Raw genomic sequence first — 19,477 nt, 5'->3', positions numbered from 1 at the left:
TCTGTTTCTGCTTCAGAGCCAGCTCCATATCCAAACTCACTGACTCACAGGCATCAGGCCTGGGAGCAGCAAAAGGAAGGAGGCTCTGTGTAGGAGGGAGGGATCTGCTAGAGGGTGGCTGTCCCCGCTCCACTGCCCTAAATGTCTGTGGCTGGCGCAGGCGGGATCAGATGGTCTATTTGTGCATGTGAGAGAGAGAGAGAGAGAGAGAGAGAAAGAGAGAGAGAGAGAGAGGGAGAGAGAGGGAGAGTGTGTGTGTGTGTGTGTGTGTGTTCAGGGCCTACTGTGTGAAGGATGGACTGAGAGGGAAAATGGGAAAAAGAATGATGTGGAAAAATAAACCTTCCCTGGATAAACTGTTTCTCCTAATGTAGATGGTGATGTATTTATACAATAAAATTTATTAGACTAGATAATACCAAACTAATAGAGTCATATGAGTGGGCGGGCATGTCAGTTTCTTCTGGGTTGAAGGAAGGAGGCCAATTATTCTAGAGATTAAGGAAACCTAAGTTAAAAAGGAAGACTGATCTGAAGGAGGAGTCTGGAAGGCTGGGTGGTGTGCGCCTGTCCTCGCCTTCTGCCTCGGCTGAGCCTAGTAGGGATGAGCAGGTTCTGGCAGCAATGACTCCCAGGAACCAGACAAACCAGACAGGAAACTGACCGGGGACGTTCTCTCGGTGGCTGCGCGATGCGGACCTCGGGGAGCCTCCCCTGCTGTCTCGCCTTCCTCCTCTTGAGGCCTAGAGAGGACACAGCCCCTCTTTAGAAACCACCTCCCTGAGGCCGATGCCTACCCCCAAGGCACACATATCAGCTATCTCCTGGTCCAGGCCTCCTGGCAACAGGCACTTAGCAAGGAGCTGCTTAATCTGAAGAGTTATGGCAGATACTTCAGAAACGGACATGGTCGTGCACAAAATGGCCTCTCAGGCACGTGTGCAGGTGGTGCCCAGAGCAGGGGAGGTGATTCTTCAGCAGCCACTGCTCTCTACCCATTTCTGCCTGTACCCCTAGATTTGAGGGAAACAAAAGCTCCTCTCTGCCTTTAAGCTACAGACACTCCAGATTTCTCTGGCTAGTGGCCCAGGTGTGAGAGGTCACATGTGCACTGTTAAAACATCAGGGGGCCTGTTTCTGATTAAAAAAGTACCCTCCCTCTCCCTTCCCACCCATCCTCCTTGGCAGAGTGCTCCTGCTGGGTCTACCGCCTGGCCCTCGCCATACTTACCCAGGCTCCTCCTCAGGTCTCTCTGGGGTCTGGCGTTCTTTTAGCTCAAGCTAGGGGAAGAAAAAGGCCCAGAGTATCAGAGCAGTCACAGAGAAGAGCTTGCCGTTAGACCAACTTTCTCTACAGATGGCTCCCAATACAGCTGGTATTTGCTCCTTTTGAAAATACTTACCCCTTTTGCCTTTCACATTCAAAAGTACTTTCTACCTCTCCCATTTCCTTCCCACTCTCCCCCTTGCCAAGCCTCTTACACTGTCCATGGGTGCCTAATAATGGGCTCAGAGTTCTTGACTTGAGATAACCACCCCCCCCCAGGCGTGGCTGCTGAGAGCCTCCCAGCGCCCGTTCCCAGCTCACCGTAGTGGGCTTCTCCAGGGCCGCAAAGCGCTCTGCCCAGCTGGCTGTGGATTTCTCAAAGGCTTCATGCCTCTTGATAAGCTTTTCCACACTATCCACCGTGTGTCCAAAGTCCCGGCTGGCCAGGTAGGGCTCCTGGGCGATCAACCACGCTTCGGCCACAGAGGCGTCCCTCGAGAACTGGCACACTTCCAGTACTGCCACGGGGAACAAGCCACAGATACCCCCACAGGGCCCAGGGGCCTGTTAGCACCCAATGGGGGGCTGCTCAGCAGACAGGGAGCTAGCGGTCAGGCAGGAGGCCCGCACGGGTGCCAGTGAATTACGCGGACACCCTGCTCCGTGGTGACCTGCGCCAGAAACCACTCTATCCCCGCGCCACACCAGGCCCCTTCCTCATCTCTACCCAGAGTTACATTTGAAAAACACGTTAATCAGAACTCAAATTTGAAAACAAAATGTAATTTAGAGGTCTCCTCTTGAGGAGCAGCTTTTGCCCTGAACACCCTCTCTTCCCAGCCCGCGACTATCTCACATAATCACGCACAAGCAGCCATGGGCCCTGTAGGCCTTCCTGGCTTGTGCGTGGCTCCTCCCTGAGTGGCAGGGTTTTCCACCTCTCCTGTCTCCAGCTGAGGAGGACAGAGCTCTTTATGTGCCTGACACGCCTCAGATCAAATATGCAGGAAGCTCTAGAGCCTTACCCCGTGACCACCCCCCACCCCCAGATTACAGCTATACAGGGACACCAGCCTGGCACGAGGCGGCAGCATCGTCCCAGCTCAGGTTCTGCCCAGACCTGGGCGAGCCCGAGGGCGAGCAGGGAGAAAGCATGCTGGCGGGTGAGAGGTAGGCTTCCAGCAGCCTGTCCACACAGGTCTGTATGGACCCCAGAACCTTGCAGATGAGTGGTGCTGCGGGGGGCGGGGGCTCATCTCCAGGCAGTGAAAGTCACCCCTCCATGCCCCTACCTCAGCAGGCATCTGCACCCCCTCCCCCCCCCCCCAGGTTCTGGGTCCCAGAGGTACTCACACATGCGGAGCCGCTCCCAGCGGGCCTCCCACCTCTCGTTCATCTCCTTCCTCCTGTAGAGCACCTGCTTCAGTTTCTCACTGATCTGGGGGAAGGAAGGGAGAATCACTCAGGCTTTGGGAAACCTTTCCCCTGTCTGGGATGGTATGCAAATGGATCCTGCAAAGCATGCTGGGTTTGGTCACATGGATCTGACTTCAAGTCTGGCCCTGCCACTTGCCAGCTGTGCAACCCTGGGCAAGTTACTTAACCTCTCTGAGGCACATGTGCCTCACCCTAGGAAATGGGTGTTGCCAATCCCACGTGTGTGCATGTCATGGTTGGTTAGGCGGGTTGTGAGACTGCTCTCCACTACTAAGCTGCCAACCTTGCATGGGTTTGGTGAGGCTCTAATCCCTGGGCCTGCACACAGCCCTGGTGCTCCATGAGTGAAAGAAAGAGGAGTCTCCTCAGAGAAACCATGGCCCCCAGCACCTTCCCCAGGAAGCTGTCTGGCCCAGCAAGAGTGAGGGCAAGGACACGGAGGGGCTCATCTTCACCCCACTGTCCCTCTCACCTCCTCCGAGGCCTGGTGCTGCCTCTGCAGCAGGGACTCGCCCAGCTCCAGGCAGGCGCTAAAGTTCTTGCTCCGGGTTTCAATCTCTGCCTTGATGCCCTGGTGATACTTCATGAGCAGCTCCACCGAGGAGACATCCCTGGGGAAGGGGGGAGGGTCAGGAATCGAGGAGGGAGTTTGGGGGAAGAAGGAAACTCTGGGTGACTCTGGCCTGTCTGATGCCAAGTCCTGACTGGAGAGGGCCACCCCCTGCCTGCCTGAGAGTCTGCACACACTTCCTCCTCTCTCTCTGGGCAGCCCAGCCCCAGCAGGAACACTGATGCCCTGGTGTCTGCCGTTGGTCAGTTGGCAGGGGATAGGCGGGGGATCTGGGAACACCCAAAGAAGCCTGAGAACATTCTTTGACAACAAAAAGGAATAAAGTACCGACACATCCTACAACATGGATGAACCTTAGAAAGATTGTGCCAGGTGAAAGAAGCCAATCATGAAAGACCACATAATGTAGAATTCCTTTTCTATGAGCAGTCTAGTATAGGCAAATCTAGAGAGACAGAAAGCAGATTCGTGGTCGCCAGGGGCTGGGGGAGGAGGAAATCATGGGGTGATGACTACTAAAGAGTACAGGGTCTCTTTTAGGGGTGATGAAAATCTTCTAAACTTGGATTGCGGTGATGGTTGCAAAAAAAACCCCTGGATGGGGCACTTTAAAAGGCTGAATTATACGGTATGTGAGTTACTTCAGGGTAACAATGTTAAATATAAAGGCTTGGCCGTCAGGATGGGCACCCTAGGACACAGGGACAGAGGTGGGCTGGTGACCATTGCCTTTCATGGACAATGAGCTCCTTCCTGAGCTCCCCAGCCCAGCACTGGGGGGAAGAGCGCACAGTCTCGGACCTGCCCAGCTTCGGGTACGCGAAGTGCTTATTTTCACTGACAGCTGTGGTCCTCGCCCTGCCGTCAGATCTGAATGGCAGAGGTCTTTCTCGCCACTCTCAGGGCTCCCTTCACTCTGAAGTGCTTGGCCCCCCCCACTAGAAGCTGAGCCACTCAGTTTCTGCCCAGGCCCAGCCTCAGGTGCCCCCACAGTCCAGGACTGTCTCTCCAAGGAGGAGTAGTGCCCCGAGGGCAGCACACTGGTCCGCCAGCTTCTGGGACCAAGTGGCTGAGGAGAGGGGCTGCCTTGAGGACGTCCCCCTTACCTGGGCCTCTCCTGGGTCTCGATCTGCCGGATGATGCCCTCCATCCAGGAGAGGAGGTCTCGGACCATGCTCAAGAAGCGGAATTTGTCTGCCGTGTCCACCAGCTGGGTACGGCGTCCCGCACAGGCGTCGAGCAGTGCTTGCCACGCAGCAGACACCTCCTGCTCCTTGTTCTGGATGGCATCTGCTTTTTCCCCAGCGTATGCTGTCTGCAGGCGGGTGGCCACGTCCTGGAACTGCTGTACCTGTGGTCGGGCGAAATTGGACGTTGTTCCCCAAAAAGACGTGTCTTGGGCCTCTGATGGGCAAGGGCAAGGGATCTGTCTCCTCCTGGTCTCCCTCCCCAGGGCTCTTCTAGAAGGCAAGATCTTCAGCCTCCCACCAACACTGGGGGAAAAGGCACCTTGTTTTGGCCTCTATGGACCCATGCCATCCCTGGGGCTTTGAGGAGGATACAGGAGTGGAAGGGACCCTATGCCCTTTGATCTCCCTAGAATTAATGGGAGTAACTATGTGCCAGGCACTGTTCTAAACATTTTCTTATTTATTACTTTCTTAATCTTTACAACCATCCCATGAAAGAGGTACTATTGTGATTCCTGGTTTCAAGACGAGGAAACTGAGGCACAGGGAGGCTTGGTGACTGGCCTGAGGTCATTCACACTAGAAGAGGGGTGCAGACAGGGGGTATGCTCCTGAGTTCCTGTTCTTAACCACTCAACATGCTGCCTCTCTGAGGAAGGGGCTGTACCGGACCCTCTGTCTAAGGCCAGTCCCAGCACAATGAAGCCTTATTCCTGAGACTTCAGCAGGCTGTGCCCACCACCTCAGGGGCTCTGGCAACCACAAGGCACAAGAGCCTCATGACAGACCCCACCTCCAGCTGGACAAATTCCTGGGAGGTCCTCTCTTGGGTGAACCAAGGCCCAACCTGCCTTGGCGTCCCATCCCTGAACCCTGATGGGTGGGTGCAGGATTCCATAGCTAGCCTCTCTCCCAGTCTCTCTGGAAGGCCGCCGAGGCCCCGGCATTAAGATCCTTTGCTCTCACCCTTTCGATCACATCAAGTTCTGTGGAGCCCTATGGACCTTCAGAGGTGTCTTGGAGGCCTTCCAGTGATGGGAAGAGGGGGTCTAAGCAGATCTTGGGGTCCCTCCAGCTCCCATATAGAAAGACCAAACAGCCTGGTGGCTGAGGGCATGGTGTGTATAGCTAGACTGCCAGGATCTGAATCTTGGCTCCACTGTTGATCTATGTGTTCCCAGCCAACTTGTTCACTCTCTCTATGCCTTGCTTTCCTCATCTATAAAATGCAGATAATGTTAGAAGCTACTTCAGGGGGTGGCAATGAGGATTCAGTGCCTAAATAGATTGCTTATACCCATACCTGGTGCTAGAAAAGGAACATACATATATGTTCGCTCGTAACACTGTTATACGACCAGAGAAAGAACATTTTAAGGTATGTTTTGCGTTGGGCTTTTCTGAAGATTCAGTTTGAAGAACTATTTCTGAAGCTAAGGAATGTCTGAAAGCCGCAGCTTCCTGCCTTTTTGCCCCGAGCTGTTGCCTTTCTTAGGAGGTGAAATTTCCTGGTGTCCATTCTAGAGGTTTCACCTCTAGAAGCCAGAGAGGCCTCGACGCCCCCGGGGGCCTGGTCATGGGGAAGATGTGAAAGGCAGGTCCCTGGAGCCTGCAGGTGGGCAGCAAGGGACAGAAGGCACCTGCAAGCCCAGCATCTGCAGCTCCCGCTCAAAGGCAGTGTGCACCCGGTGGAAAGACTCGGCAGTGCTGGCGTCCAGCCCCACGTCCTCGGGCAGCTCACGGTGCTTCTCATCGATGAGGCCCAGGATCTCGGCACCCGTGTAGAAGTAGCGGTGCAGGTCATGGGAGGCGGCCAGCAGCTGCATGCGCGTGTCGATGAGCTCTAGCAGGTCCGCCCACATCTCGTTCAGCCCATCCTTCCACTCGGCGATGGTGGCCGCTTCACTGTGGCCTGCGTCGATGAGCCGCTCGATGATGATGTTCACGTTGTCCACCCGTTCCTGCCCAATCGCCCCAGTCTCCCGGGCAAAGTCCCGGAACTTGTCCCGGAGCAGCTGGACACGGGGTAAACAGAAACGTGGTTATGGGGCTCAGGGGTGGGGTGGTGTCACCACCCCAGCTGCAGACTTTCTTGAGTGGCAGCCAGAGCACCTGGAGCCACAGTCCCACACCTGCCCAGGGCAGCCTGAGTCCACAGTGGTGTCTGCATCTCCGGGTAGCAGTGTGTGCGCGTGCGTGTGCGCCCGGAGTGACCGCTCCTGCAACTACGGCATTCGAGGAAGACAGAGAAAGCAGTTGTGAGTACTCACAGTGACATGGTCGAAGTCTTGCCCCATTTCAAGGGAAGAGGCCATCCGCTCCTTTTCCGTAATCCACTGCTCCAAGTCATCCGCCTCCCTCTTCAGCTGGAACAGGTGGTACATGTTCTCCAGCTTCCGCCTGCGCTCCTCCGCCATGTCCTTCAGCCCTGCATACTGCTTGTCCACCTGCCCCTGAAGCCGGATGATCTGTTCCCTGGAATTCAAAATAAGAAGGCACTCAGAGATGGAGGCAGAGAGCCCAGAGCAGCTAGTGCAGGGGAGCTGATGTACTCCTCCCACCTGTGGCAGGGATACATGGGGAGGGAAGGCAGGAGAAATGACAGCAGCTTTCCCCGGGGAAGTGCTTGGGAGAAAAAAAGAACCATCCCTGAGACCAGAATGCCTCAAGGTGCCTCCCACCATTATCCATCACCCAGGGAAGCTCAGAGAGACAAAAAAGAAGCCCCTCCATATTCCTCCAAGGAGGCTGAAGGAGCAGCACTATGAGCGGGCTCCAGCACCAGCAGGGAGGGGCCTGTGGTCCCAGGCGCTCAACCCCTGGGGCTCCCCTGAGAGACGCTGTGGTGGATGCTGAAACCCCACAGTGGTGTATGCCCTGTGGGCAGCCGAGGACAGGGCTGAGCCCGGGGTGGGAGGTGCAGCCTGAGGTGTGCAACCCAGTGGGCCCCCATCTGTGCAGAACCAACTAGATGGGTGTCGGTTTTCTACCTTCATGCCCACACAATGATTTTGCTGAGACACTGTGAGATCCTGAAGTATCCTCTGGACCATAAAGAGAAAAGCGAAGTTACTCTTCAGTGTCTCTTAGCATAATCTAACTCTACGAAAGATTAGGTCTCTTGGTTCACCAAGAGGGGAATTTTGCTATTGCATTTTCTGATCTTTTTGCAAATCAGGCTTTAGTTGGCCCCGTTTGAAGCTACTCACACAAAACCGAAACATGAAATGGAATTGGGCCAATCAGCAGTTTTCTCAAACCCACAGTTTCCATGAAAACTGTTGCTATTTTCCCCAAAACTGTTGCTATTTTCCCACTTGGACCCACAGGGATCCTGGTTGGTGGGGCCCCGGCCAAGTCGCTCTTGGTGCACACGCACCCCTCAGGGTGGCCTGCAGACAGCAGGCTCTGGGCCCTGGAGGCCAGCTGCTTGATGTTCCTCCCGTACTCCTCCACCGTGTGTTGCTGCCTCAGATGCCGCTTCAGCATCACGATGGCGCCCTCTTCATCCTAGGAGGCAGCGGCTGTCAGGGCACCTGCTCAGGGAGGTGCTCGAGACTGGGGGGGGAGGGAGGGCAGCCAGGCTCACGGGACCCCCCCCCCCACACAAACACACAAAGAAAACTGTGCATGATTCCTTCCTGTGATTCCTTTCCCACGACATCCTACCTTCCTCTTGGTTCTTTTCTGACTCCTACCCTCCCAGGCCCAGCTCCACCCTTCTGACCCCAGGAGAACTTCCTTAGAGATCCTGCACACCTCATCTCCCATCCCTCCTGTGGCAGGCCATCAGTACAGAATCCATGGCATGAGAAAGGTGAGGAAATCTTGGGTTAGGTCAAATCTAAGTTGGCAGACAGGGCACCTGACTGCAGTGTGTATGCTATAGCGGGTATCCTCACACACCCAGACGTACCAGGTATGACTGCCCCCCGACTGCCCCAGCCTGACCCCCCCCCCCAGCCCGGGCCGACCTTCGGGGTCTCGTCGGAGATGATGTAGAGCTCCTGCTCACTGATCCAGGCCTCGGCCTCGCCTGCGTCCAGGTAGTACTGCTGTGCCTCGCTGGCGTCCCGTAGGCGCTGCAGCCTCCCGGCCGCTGCCTCCCGCAGGGTGTCCCACAAACCCTGCAGGCGCCCCAAGCGCTCCTCGATGTCCTGGCAGTCGACCTCCGCCACCTCCACCAGCCGCTGCCCTCTCTGCAGCACATCCTCCACCCGTGGCGCATGGCCCAGGATCTCATTCTGCAGGGTCTGTGGGCGGAGGGGAAGGGCTCAGAGGCGGGGCTCTCCCGCCACAAAGGCGGGCCAGGCTTGCACTCTGGCACCTTCGCGGGCAGGCTCCTGCACGGCAAAGCTAGTGTCGAGCAGGTGGTGGCCGTGAAAACTGCCCCTGACCACGTGCCAGGCGCGGCGCTAGGCACCACCCAGCACCCTCTGCCCGCCGTCAGAGAGGAGCACGGAGGGCAGTGAGGAGCCGCTAGGAAACATGTGGGCAAAGAGTGGCAGCGCGGCATTTGAACGTGGCCCTCTCTGCGCCCTGTGCTTCCTGTGTCTCAGCAGAGCTTGCTTCTTAGCTGTACTTGTTGGAGGAAAGGAAAATAATTTTTAAATGGCCTTGATATCTTATTTTAGCACCTCTGGCTCCATGTACAACAGTTGACAGTTATTCCTTGTTCAGATTTTAGGATTTGGGCTCCCCGCCTCCCCATTTCCATGCCTCAAATCTTTTGTGAACTTTGTATTATTTCCTGTTTAAGCATTTAGCCACCAAAATAGCATTCTCCTCTCACTCTGGTGTCTAGGTCACCTTTTTCCTCAGGGGGCCATGACCCACGTGGGACTTACTTTCTGGGTCCTGGAGCCCCAAGCCTACTTGTTTCTTGTGTGTGGGCTCTCGGCTCCTTACACCCCCTCTCCTCCCTTTGTACAATTTGCCTGTGGCCTTTAAAACCACCCAGAGGGCGGGGGCAAGAGCTGTACACACAAGTAGTGCAGTGACTGTCAGCATTTAAAATCTACAGACCCAGCACTATCCACAAGTCACCCAACTTGCTGAAATGCCTTTTTACCCTTTCGACCCGAAATCTCAATTCTGACAATTTTTTGTGGTCCGTCTAATTGAATTCAAACAACCCATGGTGTCAGCTCCGTGTGCCTCTTTACTATTCCTGAGATCTTACGACCTCTGCAAGGGATCCTACAAAGTATTTCGCTCCCTCTTTTTAAGCAACTCCTTTATCGGCTCCCATGCAGTGTGCTCACTTATGATGTATTCTTCGTACCTCACGTGACCAACATGTATTTATTATTTCCTGGGTACAAGGCCTTGTTCCAGGTTCTAGGGACAGCCTGGGAACAAGATAAATAAAACCCCTGCCCTCATAAAGCTTACGCTGTTGTAGAGGGAATAGAAGGTGAGCATGCAAATAAGTGAATAAATGTGGATAATGGGTACCATGAGGAAAATACTGCAATGAGATGAAGAATGTCCACTGATGTGTGCTGATGGCTACCTGAGCTCGGGGTGTCAGAAAGGGCCTTCCTGAGGAGATGGCATGAGTTACGAGAAGGAGGCAACCTCACAAAGACTTGGGGCGTGAGTGTTGCCGGCAAGACGGAAGAGTGAGTGTGAAGTCCCTGGGGTGGAAGCAAGCCTGCACTATCTGTAGGCCAGAGACAGGGCCAGGAAAGCTACAATACTGTGATGAGGAGGGCCAAAGTGATGAGAGGTGACTTTAGAGGAAGGCAGGGGCCAGATCAGGTGGGACAGTGGTTCTTAACCCTGGTTGCACATTGAGTAATCTGGGAAGACATACAGAGTCAGGGTCCTATCCCCAGAGACCTTAATTAATTTATCTGACACAGGAACTGGGCATTCTTAGGTTTCAAAGTTCCCTCAGGTGATTCTCATGTGCAGCCAAAGTTGAGAACCATTCATACCTTGCAGGATTTGTTCTAGTTGCAATGGACAGCCATTAGAGCAGTGGTTCTCAAAGTGGGATCCCAGACCCATGGCATCATTATCACCCAGGATCTTGATAGATATGCAAATTATGAGGCTCTACTCCCAGAGTCTGAATCAGTAGACCTGAGGTGGATCCCAGTCAACTGTGTTTTAACAAGCCCTCTAGGGGAGTCTGATGCACACTGAACTTTGAGAACCACTGCAATAGAGGGAGTGATGAAAGGAGATTTAAGCTTTAGCTAGTCTAGTCTAAAGTCGTCTTTACTAGGGCAGCCATGCTCTCCCAGGAGACTACCTTTCCCTTCTTGTTTAGGGGAACCCCATCCGTATTTGTCTTGCTCTTTTCCTGAAATAGCAACCTTCATCCAGGGGAGTTCAGAGTCTTTTGGCAATAACACCAAGGTTAGACAGAGTCAAAATCTTTAGTGTTGCAGGGAGTGATGTTGGCTCATTTTACAGTTGAGGAAACTGAGGCCCCAAGAATACACTCTTCTGCCAGTGTCCTTCTTTTAAATGGAGGTTGTGACATTAATTGAATCCCCACCTACTACTTTCTGGCCCAAGTCCCTCCCTGTGCCCACTGGAGGCTTTATGACTAGGTTGTGTCAACTGGAAGCAAAGGGTCTGAGAGTTTTCAGACACCTCTTTGAATGTAAATCAGACCCCTGCACAGCAGCTGGGCTCTGTGAGCAGATGTCAGCTGCTATTGTTTTGAGGAAGTACTATCTGTCCTGACCTTGGACAGGAGATACCCAAGGAGCTGCGATACTGACTGGCATTCTGGGACACACTGCTCTTCTCTGGGATAAGTTCCCAGGCTCTCACTGCTCTTGGCTGTGGCTGCCCCCACTCCCCGACCCAGAGAGGAGACCGGGCAGCAGGGGCAACTCTCTGCCCAAGAGTAGGGTCTGTGGCCAGCCCATCTGGACACAGAGACACCCTGAGCCCATGCAGCTGTATCTTCTTGGAAGATACAAGAGCATACTTGTATTCCTGATATAGGAGGAAATATGGCATCTGCTCACTTCCAGGAGTCTCACCAGGGCCACAGAAGTAACTAGGGTCATCAGGCTTAAGAAAGAGCAGAACAGCAAGTGGATGTTGTTCCAAAGGTTCAGATACCAAGTTTAGTGGCTTCCTAATGGGGTTTGAGCCCCACAAATATTCTCATGTGTTGGGAGAAATGGGTCCTACTTACCCTGAGGGCCAGGCTCAGCCCTGGAAGAGGGGCAAGTCATTATTGAGAAAGAAATCAGGAACTATGGGCTTCCTTTCAGGGAGGCCATGGGATACAGAAGCCGTAAAGCACAATAAACCCTGGGCCAGGGCTTCTGGGTCCTGCACTCACGTATGCTCTGATGGGTCTAAATGCCCCCAAATCCTTAAACATCTGGACATCCCCTGACCAGCCCGGCTCTGCTATGGACTTCCCAGAATTCTCTCTGCCATCACCAAAGCTTCTCTTTCTATGGGGTCTGTGAGCCTCATTGCTACCAATGAGAATAATAATCTGCTGTTGCTGGCTTTCTGCATGTCAAGGCTGGGAGCTCCTCCCTGGGAAGGGCAGGGGCAGGGAGGAGGTGGTGGGGGGGGGGGGAACACTAACCAGGTGAAGCAGGACTCACCTGATTCTTCTTCATGAACAGCTGTACAGTTTGTAGATTCGTGCCATAGTCTGCTGACTGGGCCAGAGGCAGCCTCTCTTCCACCCACAGCTGTAGAGACCAGAAGGCAGGGGCAGCTGATGATGGTCATGGTCAACTTTTCCCCACACACTCACCTGGGTCAGACAGAGCTCTTTCCTGCTGTGTCTCCCCAGTTATTCCCAACACCCCATGAGGATTTTGCCCCCATTTTATAGATGGGGACAGTTTGATATTATGAGGTTCCAAATCACTTGCTCCTGGTCACACACGGGGCAGGTAACATAGCTGGATTTGAACCCAAGTGTGTCTGCCCCAAAGCCCATAACTGAGTTACCATTCAAAAAGCATTGGTCGAAGGCCTGGGTGGCTCAGTCAGTTAAGCATCCAACTCTTGATCTCGGCTCAGGTCATGATCTCACAGCTTGTGGGATCGAGTCCTGCATTGGGCCCTGTGCTGACAGCATGGAGCCTGCTTGGGATTCTCTCTCTGTCCCTTCCCCTCATGCTCTCTCTCTCAAAAATAAACATTTAAAAAAACCCTTAAAAAAAAAGCACTGGTTTTACTATCATATTTAATGCAATAATCACATTGGCTTTCTGAGATAAGGAGATGAGGGGACCAGAAATCTTTAAAAACTCCCTAGGGCTGCAGCCAGCCATCCTGCCTCTAGGGGGGGTCTGTACCCACTCACCGTCTCATCCTCTAAGTCCCGGCTGATCTGCAGCTTGGCTCGGGATGACTCCAGCTGCTTCTTCCTCCTCTCCAGGGGCTCCAGGAGGTCCAGGAACCGCTTCTCGATGCTCACGTCTGTGTCTTCTGCCTCATCTCCCAGTGAGGGCACCTGGGCAAGCACCTCCCCCAGCTCCTCCTTCCGCACATTCACTTGGTCCTCCACACGCTGGGGCATAAGGGGACAGTGTCAGTACCAACCTTGGCACCTGGATAGTCCCTCATCCTCATCATCATCCGTATCCCATTCATCTTTAAAGGCCCCACCTCCCCCAGGAAGTCTCCCTGGGTGCCCCCACTCATCCTTCCTGCCTCACAAGCGCCTGTCCTATACTTGTGGTGCATGCTTTTATTAACCCCGGATCCCTGTCTTCACTACAAAGGGGTAGGAGATGGGTTATGAACCAGGAGACATTTTTGCTTGATAAAGGCAAGCCGACCTAAGAGGAACAGGAGTACTTACTTTCAGGTTGCACATTTGCTTCCTAAGATCTCCTATTCCAACACTCCCAGTCTACAACCCACTCACGTGCCTTCAGCTTAGCCAGCATCCGGTTGACACTGGTCAGGTCCTTGCCAGGGTCATCGGACCGCAGCTGGTCCTCCATAGCACTGATCCACTTGTTGAGGTCGGCGTGGGTCTGTGAGCGCAGGTAGGAGTTCCTGGCAGCTGAGAGGTGCTGGGTCCTCTCCTGTGTGGTGGCCTGAAGTTCATCCCAGAGCCGGTGCAAATCTTCCAGCCTCTGGGACACCAGGGCCAAATAATGAGGCTTCTCCTCCATCAGCTGCTTTCCTTCCTGTGGGGGAAACAGGAGGGCTCACCCTTTGAGGCCAGGCAGCCTCGGAACAGCCCTGCTCCAAGTGGTTGCCAGGGGTTAACTGAGGTCAGGGAGGCAAAGAATCTGCCTGGAACTCAGGTGAGGCTCATCTCAAAGACTGCACCTCCCCCTCCACCCGAGTTATTTTCAGGAGAAGGTGTGACAGGGAGGGGTATGTCTGGAGCAAAGGACTCAGGGAGATTGTAGTATGGGGAGTTGCAGACCAGGATCAACTGATGCTAAATTATTTTTTAATTAAAAAAGATTCAAGATCCATCCAGGTACAAGCAGCATGGAAAGGACTCTACTCTCTCTTGATGGTTTTCCCAGAGGCTATGCACTGCTAACCTTTGTGATATGTTTTAGTTACTGAGTGTGTCTTACCTGGTTTTCACCTGAATAAATGTACCCTTTTAGGTGAGTATAGTATAATATGACGTAGGCCTAGAAATAGATGTTGCTAATAATAGCCAATAGTTACTGTATGCCCAGTAAGTGCTAAGGGCTATTCTAAGTGCTTTAATGTTCACCATCCCTTGGCTAGGTATTGTTATTACCCTCATTTTTCAGATGAAGAAACTGAGGCCCAGAGAGGTTGAGGAGTTGGACAGTCTGGCTTGGAGCCTGCACCTTCAACCACAATGACTTCTTCCTACTTTTTCCTGGACAGCCACAGTAGGGAGGAGTAAATGCAACTGATTCTCAGATCTACCACCAGCTACATTTTCACTTGGGTCCTCGGGCAAGCTTGTTATAGGGGGGACCCCTGGCTCCCCATCTATGAGGGGTTGTCCTGCCCATCCAAATAATGAGGGTCAATGGTCCCCTGAGCCACTCTACTCATCTCATATACTCCTTTGCCCTTGGGAGGGACGGTGCTGGTGTCCTGGTGAGAATAACGGAAGGCAAACAGAGATAACTGGTGTCCTGGCACTAGATGCTGAGGCACCAACTCGGGTTTTCTCACTGTCCTGGACTGTCTCTAGACTCAGGCCACCCAGAGGAGGCACCAATTCTGACCAGACCCTACAAGGCTGGGTATACCAGGAGCTCTGAAGGTTTGGCTACTATTTAGAGAAGTTTTTCACTTCCAGGGTCTATACCATCCAGTAAGCTTCAGATAGTGTCTATGCCCTGAGTGAAGCTTATTCAGGTAAGCACATCTGAGCAGAGAGCCCCCCACCACTCACCATTTGCTTTACTTACTGCATCAATGCTATCTAACCATCCTTGGTGGGAAGCCAGGTCTGCCACAAAGGCCTGGTGCTTCAGCCACTTGTTTTGAAGGTTTCTCACTTCATCATAGGAGACATCCTGAGATGTTAGCAGCTTGTCATTGATCCAGAGAGTGAGCTGTGGACAGAAAGCGGGAGTCCAACAATCTTTGAGTGTACCTCTTTGGCCAGGGGCTCAGGGCAGGTCCTGATCTCCACCTCTGGCTGCAGAAGAAGGCCAAGGAGAGGAAGTAGGAATACAGCAGAGTACTACTCTCCAAAGCTCTTGGTTCCTAACTCCCAGCACAGGCAACTTAACCTGTGTTGTCTCAGGGTTAAAACATAAGCACCTGAGTGTCTTCCCTAGTAGACTGTGTGCAGTATGACTCCAGGGATATCTATGCTTCTCTCCATATTTCCAGGACCTAGGACAGGGCCTGGCCTATTACAGGAACTCAGTGAGTGTTTACTGGATGGACAGATAAATCCATCCTTTGGCAGTAGGGTGAGAAATCATTAATAAACACAGAGAAAATGTTATCTGAGGAAGAAGTCAAGGGCAGATCCTATATTTAACAATGAGGGAAGAACCGTGATAAGCATCCAATGTTTCCAAGATGTCCTGGCAGCATACCAAGCCTGGTTGGTGCCAAGGGCAGAGGTAGATGAAAACAAAGTTGTTTGGGCAGGGTGGAAAGGGGTATGAGGATGGGAGCAAAAAAGAAGTCAGAGAAAGCACCATTCCACACAGAAGTACTGCTCATGGAGGGACTCAGGAGTGTGGCTTACACCAGGCTGAGCAAGGACCTCTGAGTCAGTTCTCCAACTGGGAGGTTTGTTGAAAATGCTGTTCTCTCTTTCTCACCCCTTAAGGTTCTGATTCATCTGGGCCTCAGTGGGGCCCAGGACTTTGCATTTAATGAGGGCCAGGACTGGCTCCATCATTTTAAGGGCCCATTGCAAAATGGAAATAGTCAAAATTATTAAGAATTTCAAGATGGCAACCACAGACCATTAAATCAAGCATGGGGCCCTTCTAAGCACAGGTCCTGTATGAATGCACAGGTTCCATGTTCTTGAAGCTGGCCTTGACTAGGGCCCTAGGTGACTTTAATATAGATAGCCCTAGGGCCATTCTTTGAGGAACCCTGCCCTAGACTGTGCAAATTAAAAGATGACTTTGTAGATTCAGGGTTAAAAAAAAAAAAAAGAAAGAAAAAAGAGAATTGTAGAACCAAAGATTCTAGAGGATGACCTATGCTATCAAATACCCAGAGTTTCCCTCATGAAATTCCAGACTCCCAACTTGGAATCCTGTGGACTTTTTTTTTTTTTTTTAAGTTTATTTACTTATTTTTTAGTAATCTCTACACCCAATGTGGGGCTCAAACCCATGACTCTGAGATCAAGAGCAGCACACTCCTCTGACTGAGCCAGCCTGGTGTACTCCCTGTGGACTTCCTAGGGCACTTTGATCCTAGAATGGAATCTCCTGCAAAGTGACCTGCCTTGCTGCAGCCTCACCTCTTGGCAGTTCTGGAGGAAGTTCTGGAGCTCCAAGTTGTCTCTCAGAGTTGCTGAGGCCTCCTGAGCCTTCTCCTTGTTTTTCCTGTGCCTGGAAGGGAAGCCGGATGCTGCGGTTCACAACATGGCTAAGCCTGGGAATCATGCACAACACCACCAGCCCTACCTGGCTCTGGCCTCATGACCTTGGGGGTGGAGAGTACCTGTCCTCAATCAGCTGCACCTTCTCTAGGATCTTGTCTGAGTAGAGGTTTTTGTCAGCTACCAGCTTGTTTCCAGAGTCCACAGGACTCAAGACCTTATCCTGGTTGTTCTCCATAGACATCAAGAAATCCTCAAACTTCCGGATCCCAGCCTCTGCAGCCTCTAGGGAGTCTGGGGGCTCCAAGTGAGCCAGAGTATATTCCTGTTGAAGCAAGTTTCCAGATAAGGGATGAAGACAAGCTGAGAGGGCAGTGAGGACACTTGCCAAGCAGTAGCACCGTGTGCAGCCATATAGGCTACAGCACGAATGGTGACCTGCTGGAGTTGTGCAAGGAAGAGGAACCCCAGGCTTGGCCCCCGGCACCCGAGGAACAGTGTGCCTAAAGCCACATAGAAGGGTAATGGCTCAGGGGAAAATTTACAACTCCAGCCTGTAACTGACCCAAGAAGAAGGCAAAGTTTAGGACACAGGGCTGGAAAAGGCACATGATAAGGAACAAAGAGGATTTCCCCCCAGTTGGCCAGAGAGAGTCCCCCAAAATTTGTTCTCTGAGAACATTCACAGACTCACCAGTGCTGTTGCCCTGAGAGATAACCCCACTTCCCAATCCTGAATGCCTCCCTCTACCTGATTGCTGAGGATGGCTTCAGCTTGCTTGGCATCTCTCTGGAACTCCTGGAAGCCAAGGCACTGGGCGAGCGAGTGGTTGCGGCTCTCCCACATCCGGCACAGGGCATCCCAGCCCGCATCCAGGCCCTCCAGCCTCTGGCCCAGAAGCAGATACTCTGGGTCCGTCTGATCACGGATCACATTCTCTCCGGATACCCTGACATGCTGGTAGCTCTCTTGGTGCCCATCAATCTCGTCCTTGATGGCCGCATGCTGCTGAAGGAGCTGCTCGGCCTCCGGGAGGGACTCGGGCATGTCCTCAGAGGCCACGGCCTTCTGGGCCATGGACAGCCAGGACTGGAAGTCATCTAGATTCTGCAGGAAGGCCTGCAGCTGGCTGGCTTCACCCAGCGAGGCTTCCTGCTCCTGGAGGGCTTCCTGCAGGTCCTTCCACAGCTGCTCCACACATGCCTGCCGCTGGCCAATGTCCTCTCTCTGCTCAGGGTGAGATGCCATCAGCTGCTGCGACTCACGCTCCAGGGCACCCATGCGGGCCTGGATGGCGGCCACGTCGCGCTCCAACCCCGACAGCTTCCGCTGGATGGCAATGACGCCTGCCAGGTCCTGGCCCAGGTCCTTTGTGGACCGTACCACGTGCATCTTGTCCTCAATCCACTTGCTAGTCTCTTCACAGTCCACACAATAGTTACGCACCCGGAGAGCTGAGTTTACTGCCTCCCGCCGCTCTGACACTACTGTCTGGAATGCCAGCCACCTGCCAAGGGGGACACAGAAACCCACTTCCTTAACCCTTCCCACAGGGCATCCCTACCCAGATTCCCAGCAGTCTCTCTCCATAGATCTTGCACACCAAAGAAAATCATCTACCCAACAAACTGTGATGAGTAAAATTCATTTATCCAATTTTACCCAAGATAATATAGACTGCCAATCGGATATTTCCATCAGGAGGAGGCGAGATTCCAACCAGAAGTTAAGGAACGACCATGACGCTTAGTTTGGTTATGTAGTTGAATTCTGGGCAAACATATAACCTGCCCAGATTTTTTGAAATGCTGAAAATAATTAGAAACCTTACATTCATCAACTTAAAGGCAATTTCAGGACACAAGGTGCCAGTGGCCCTAAAGGAACCATACAGATGCCTAAGACCATGTTCACAGTGCCCAAGGCCTAAAAAGGTCACCTTGTTACTTTTTTTTTTTTAACATTTATTTATTTTTGAGACAGAGAGAGACAGAGCATGAACGGGGGAGGGTCAGAGAGAGGGAGACACAGAATCTGAAACAGTCTCCAGGCTCTGAGCTGTCAGCACAGAGCCTGACACGGGGCTCGAAATCACGGACCGCGAGATCATGACCTGAGCCGAAGTCGGCTGCTTAACCGACTGAGCCACCCAGGTGCCCCAAAGGTCACCTTGTTTCTAAAAGAAAAGAGGCCTGGGGTGCTTGGGTGGCTCGGTCAGTTGAACATCTGACTCTTGATTTCAGCTCAGGCCATGATCCCAGGGTCCATGCTGAGTCAGGCTCCATGCTGGGCATGGAGCATGCTTAAGATTCTCTCTCCCCTCTTCCTCTCCCCTTCTCCTACACACACACACACACACACACACACACACACACACACACACACACACTCTCTCTCTCTCTCTCTCTCTCTCTCTCTCTCTCTCTCTCTAAAAAGAAAATAAAAGTGGCCTTATGGAGGAGGAGGAGGAAGAGGAAGGGAGAAACTGGGATTATAATTGAGAAATGGATAATATAATCTTGACCTTAAGATGCACTGCCAGAATGAAAATGGGAAATACGCAAAGGTCTGGCAGATGTTCTGGAACCTGGGGTTGGTCTGCAGCCCCCAGTAAGCTTCTTCTAAAGAGCTGGGCATCAGCATGGGCCGAGGCCACCAGAGACCCTTTCCTTGGACCCAAGTTTACTCATTCTGAGTAATATGTAATAAGTAAGTAATATGGAAGCACTTAAGAGTGTGCTGAGTGCTCATTTGCTGAGCTCATCTTTCTTGAATACCCACAGGGTATAATAAGTATTATGTTAGCTGTTGGGAGAACATAGTCATAGTCAGAATTCACCTTATGGAGTGTATGATTTAGAGAGAAATTAAGACAAGCTCACAAAATAACTGGTATAAAGTACTATGTACACCAGGCAGAGAGAACTAAGGACACTGTGAGGGTGATGGGGGCAGGTTTTGTGGTGGACATCAGAGTTGAATCTCAATGAGCAGCTCTCCAGCACCACCACTGTACTGATCTAAGGATTGG

General features: G+C 52.6%; 1 protein-coding gene across 2 annotated transcripts in view; it reads right to left on the bottom strand.

Moving 5' to 3' along the window:
- The window catches only part of SPTB (spectrin beta, erythrocytic), a 128,334-nt gene that overhangs the window by 14,961 nt on the left and 93,896 nt on the right, over nt 1-19,477 (bottom strand). For both annotated transcript variants that reach the window (XM_047079510.1, XM_047079511.1), the window contains exons 16-32: nt 17,197-17,953; nt 16,568-16,770; nt 16,365-16,455; nt 14,833-14,979; nt 13,342-13,605; nt 12,771-12,977; nt 12,058-12,147; nt 8,440-8,718; nt 7,845-7,975; nt 6,736-6,940; nt 6,106-6,480; nt 4,382-4,626; nt 3,177-3,315; nt 2,621-2,705; nt 1,589-1,785; nt 1,232-1,281; nt 665-743 (exon numbers count right to left, since the gene is read on the bottom strand). In XM_047079510.1, coding sequence (XP_046935466.1) covers nt 665-743; nt 1,232-1,281; nt 1,589-1,785; nt 2,621-2,705; nt 3,177-3,315; nt 4,382-4,626; nt 6,106-6,480; nt 6,736-6,940; nt 7,845-7,975; nt 8,440-8,718; nt 12,058-12,147; nt 12,771-12,977; nt 13,342-13,605; nt 14,833-14,979; nt 16,365-16,455; nt 16,568-16,770; nt 17,197-17,953 — 3,544 coding nt within the window. The remainder of the gene's footprint in view (nt 1-664; nt 744-1,231; nt 1,282-1,588; nt 1,786-2,620; nt 2,706-3,176; nt 3,316-4,381; nt 4,627-6,105; nt 6,481-6,735; nt 6,941-7,844; nt 7,976-8,439; nt 8,719-12,057; nt 12,148-12,770; nt 12,978-13,341; nt 13,606-14,832; nt 14,980-16,364; nt 16,456-16,567; nt 16,771-17,196; nt 17,954-19,477) is intronic.

The sequence above is a fragment of the Lynx rufus genome, unplaced genomic scaffold (assembly GCF_022079265.1).
Source record: "Lynx rufus isolate CCGP_SWC_20201006 ecotype Redwood Valley unplaced genomic scaffold, mLynRuf1.p SCAF_17, whole genome shotgun sequence".
Taxonomy (NCBI): domain Eukaryota; kingdom Metazoa; phylum Chordata; class Mammalia; order Carnivora; family Felidae; genus Lynx; species Lynx rufus.
Note: the sequence above shows the minus strand (reverse complement) of the source record. Positions and strands in the feature narration are given on the sequence as shown.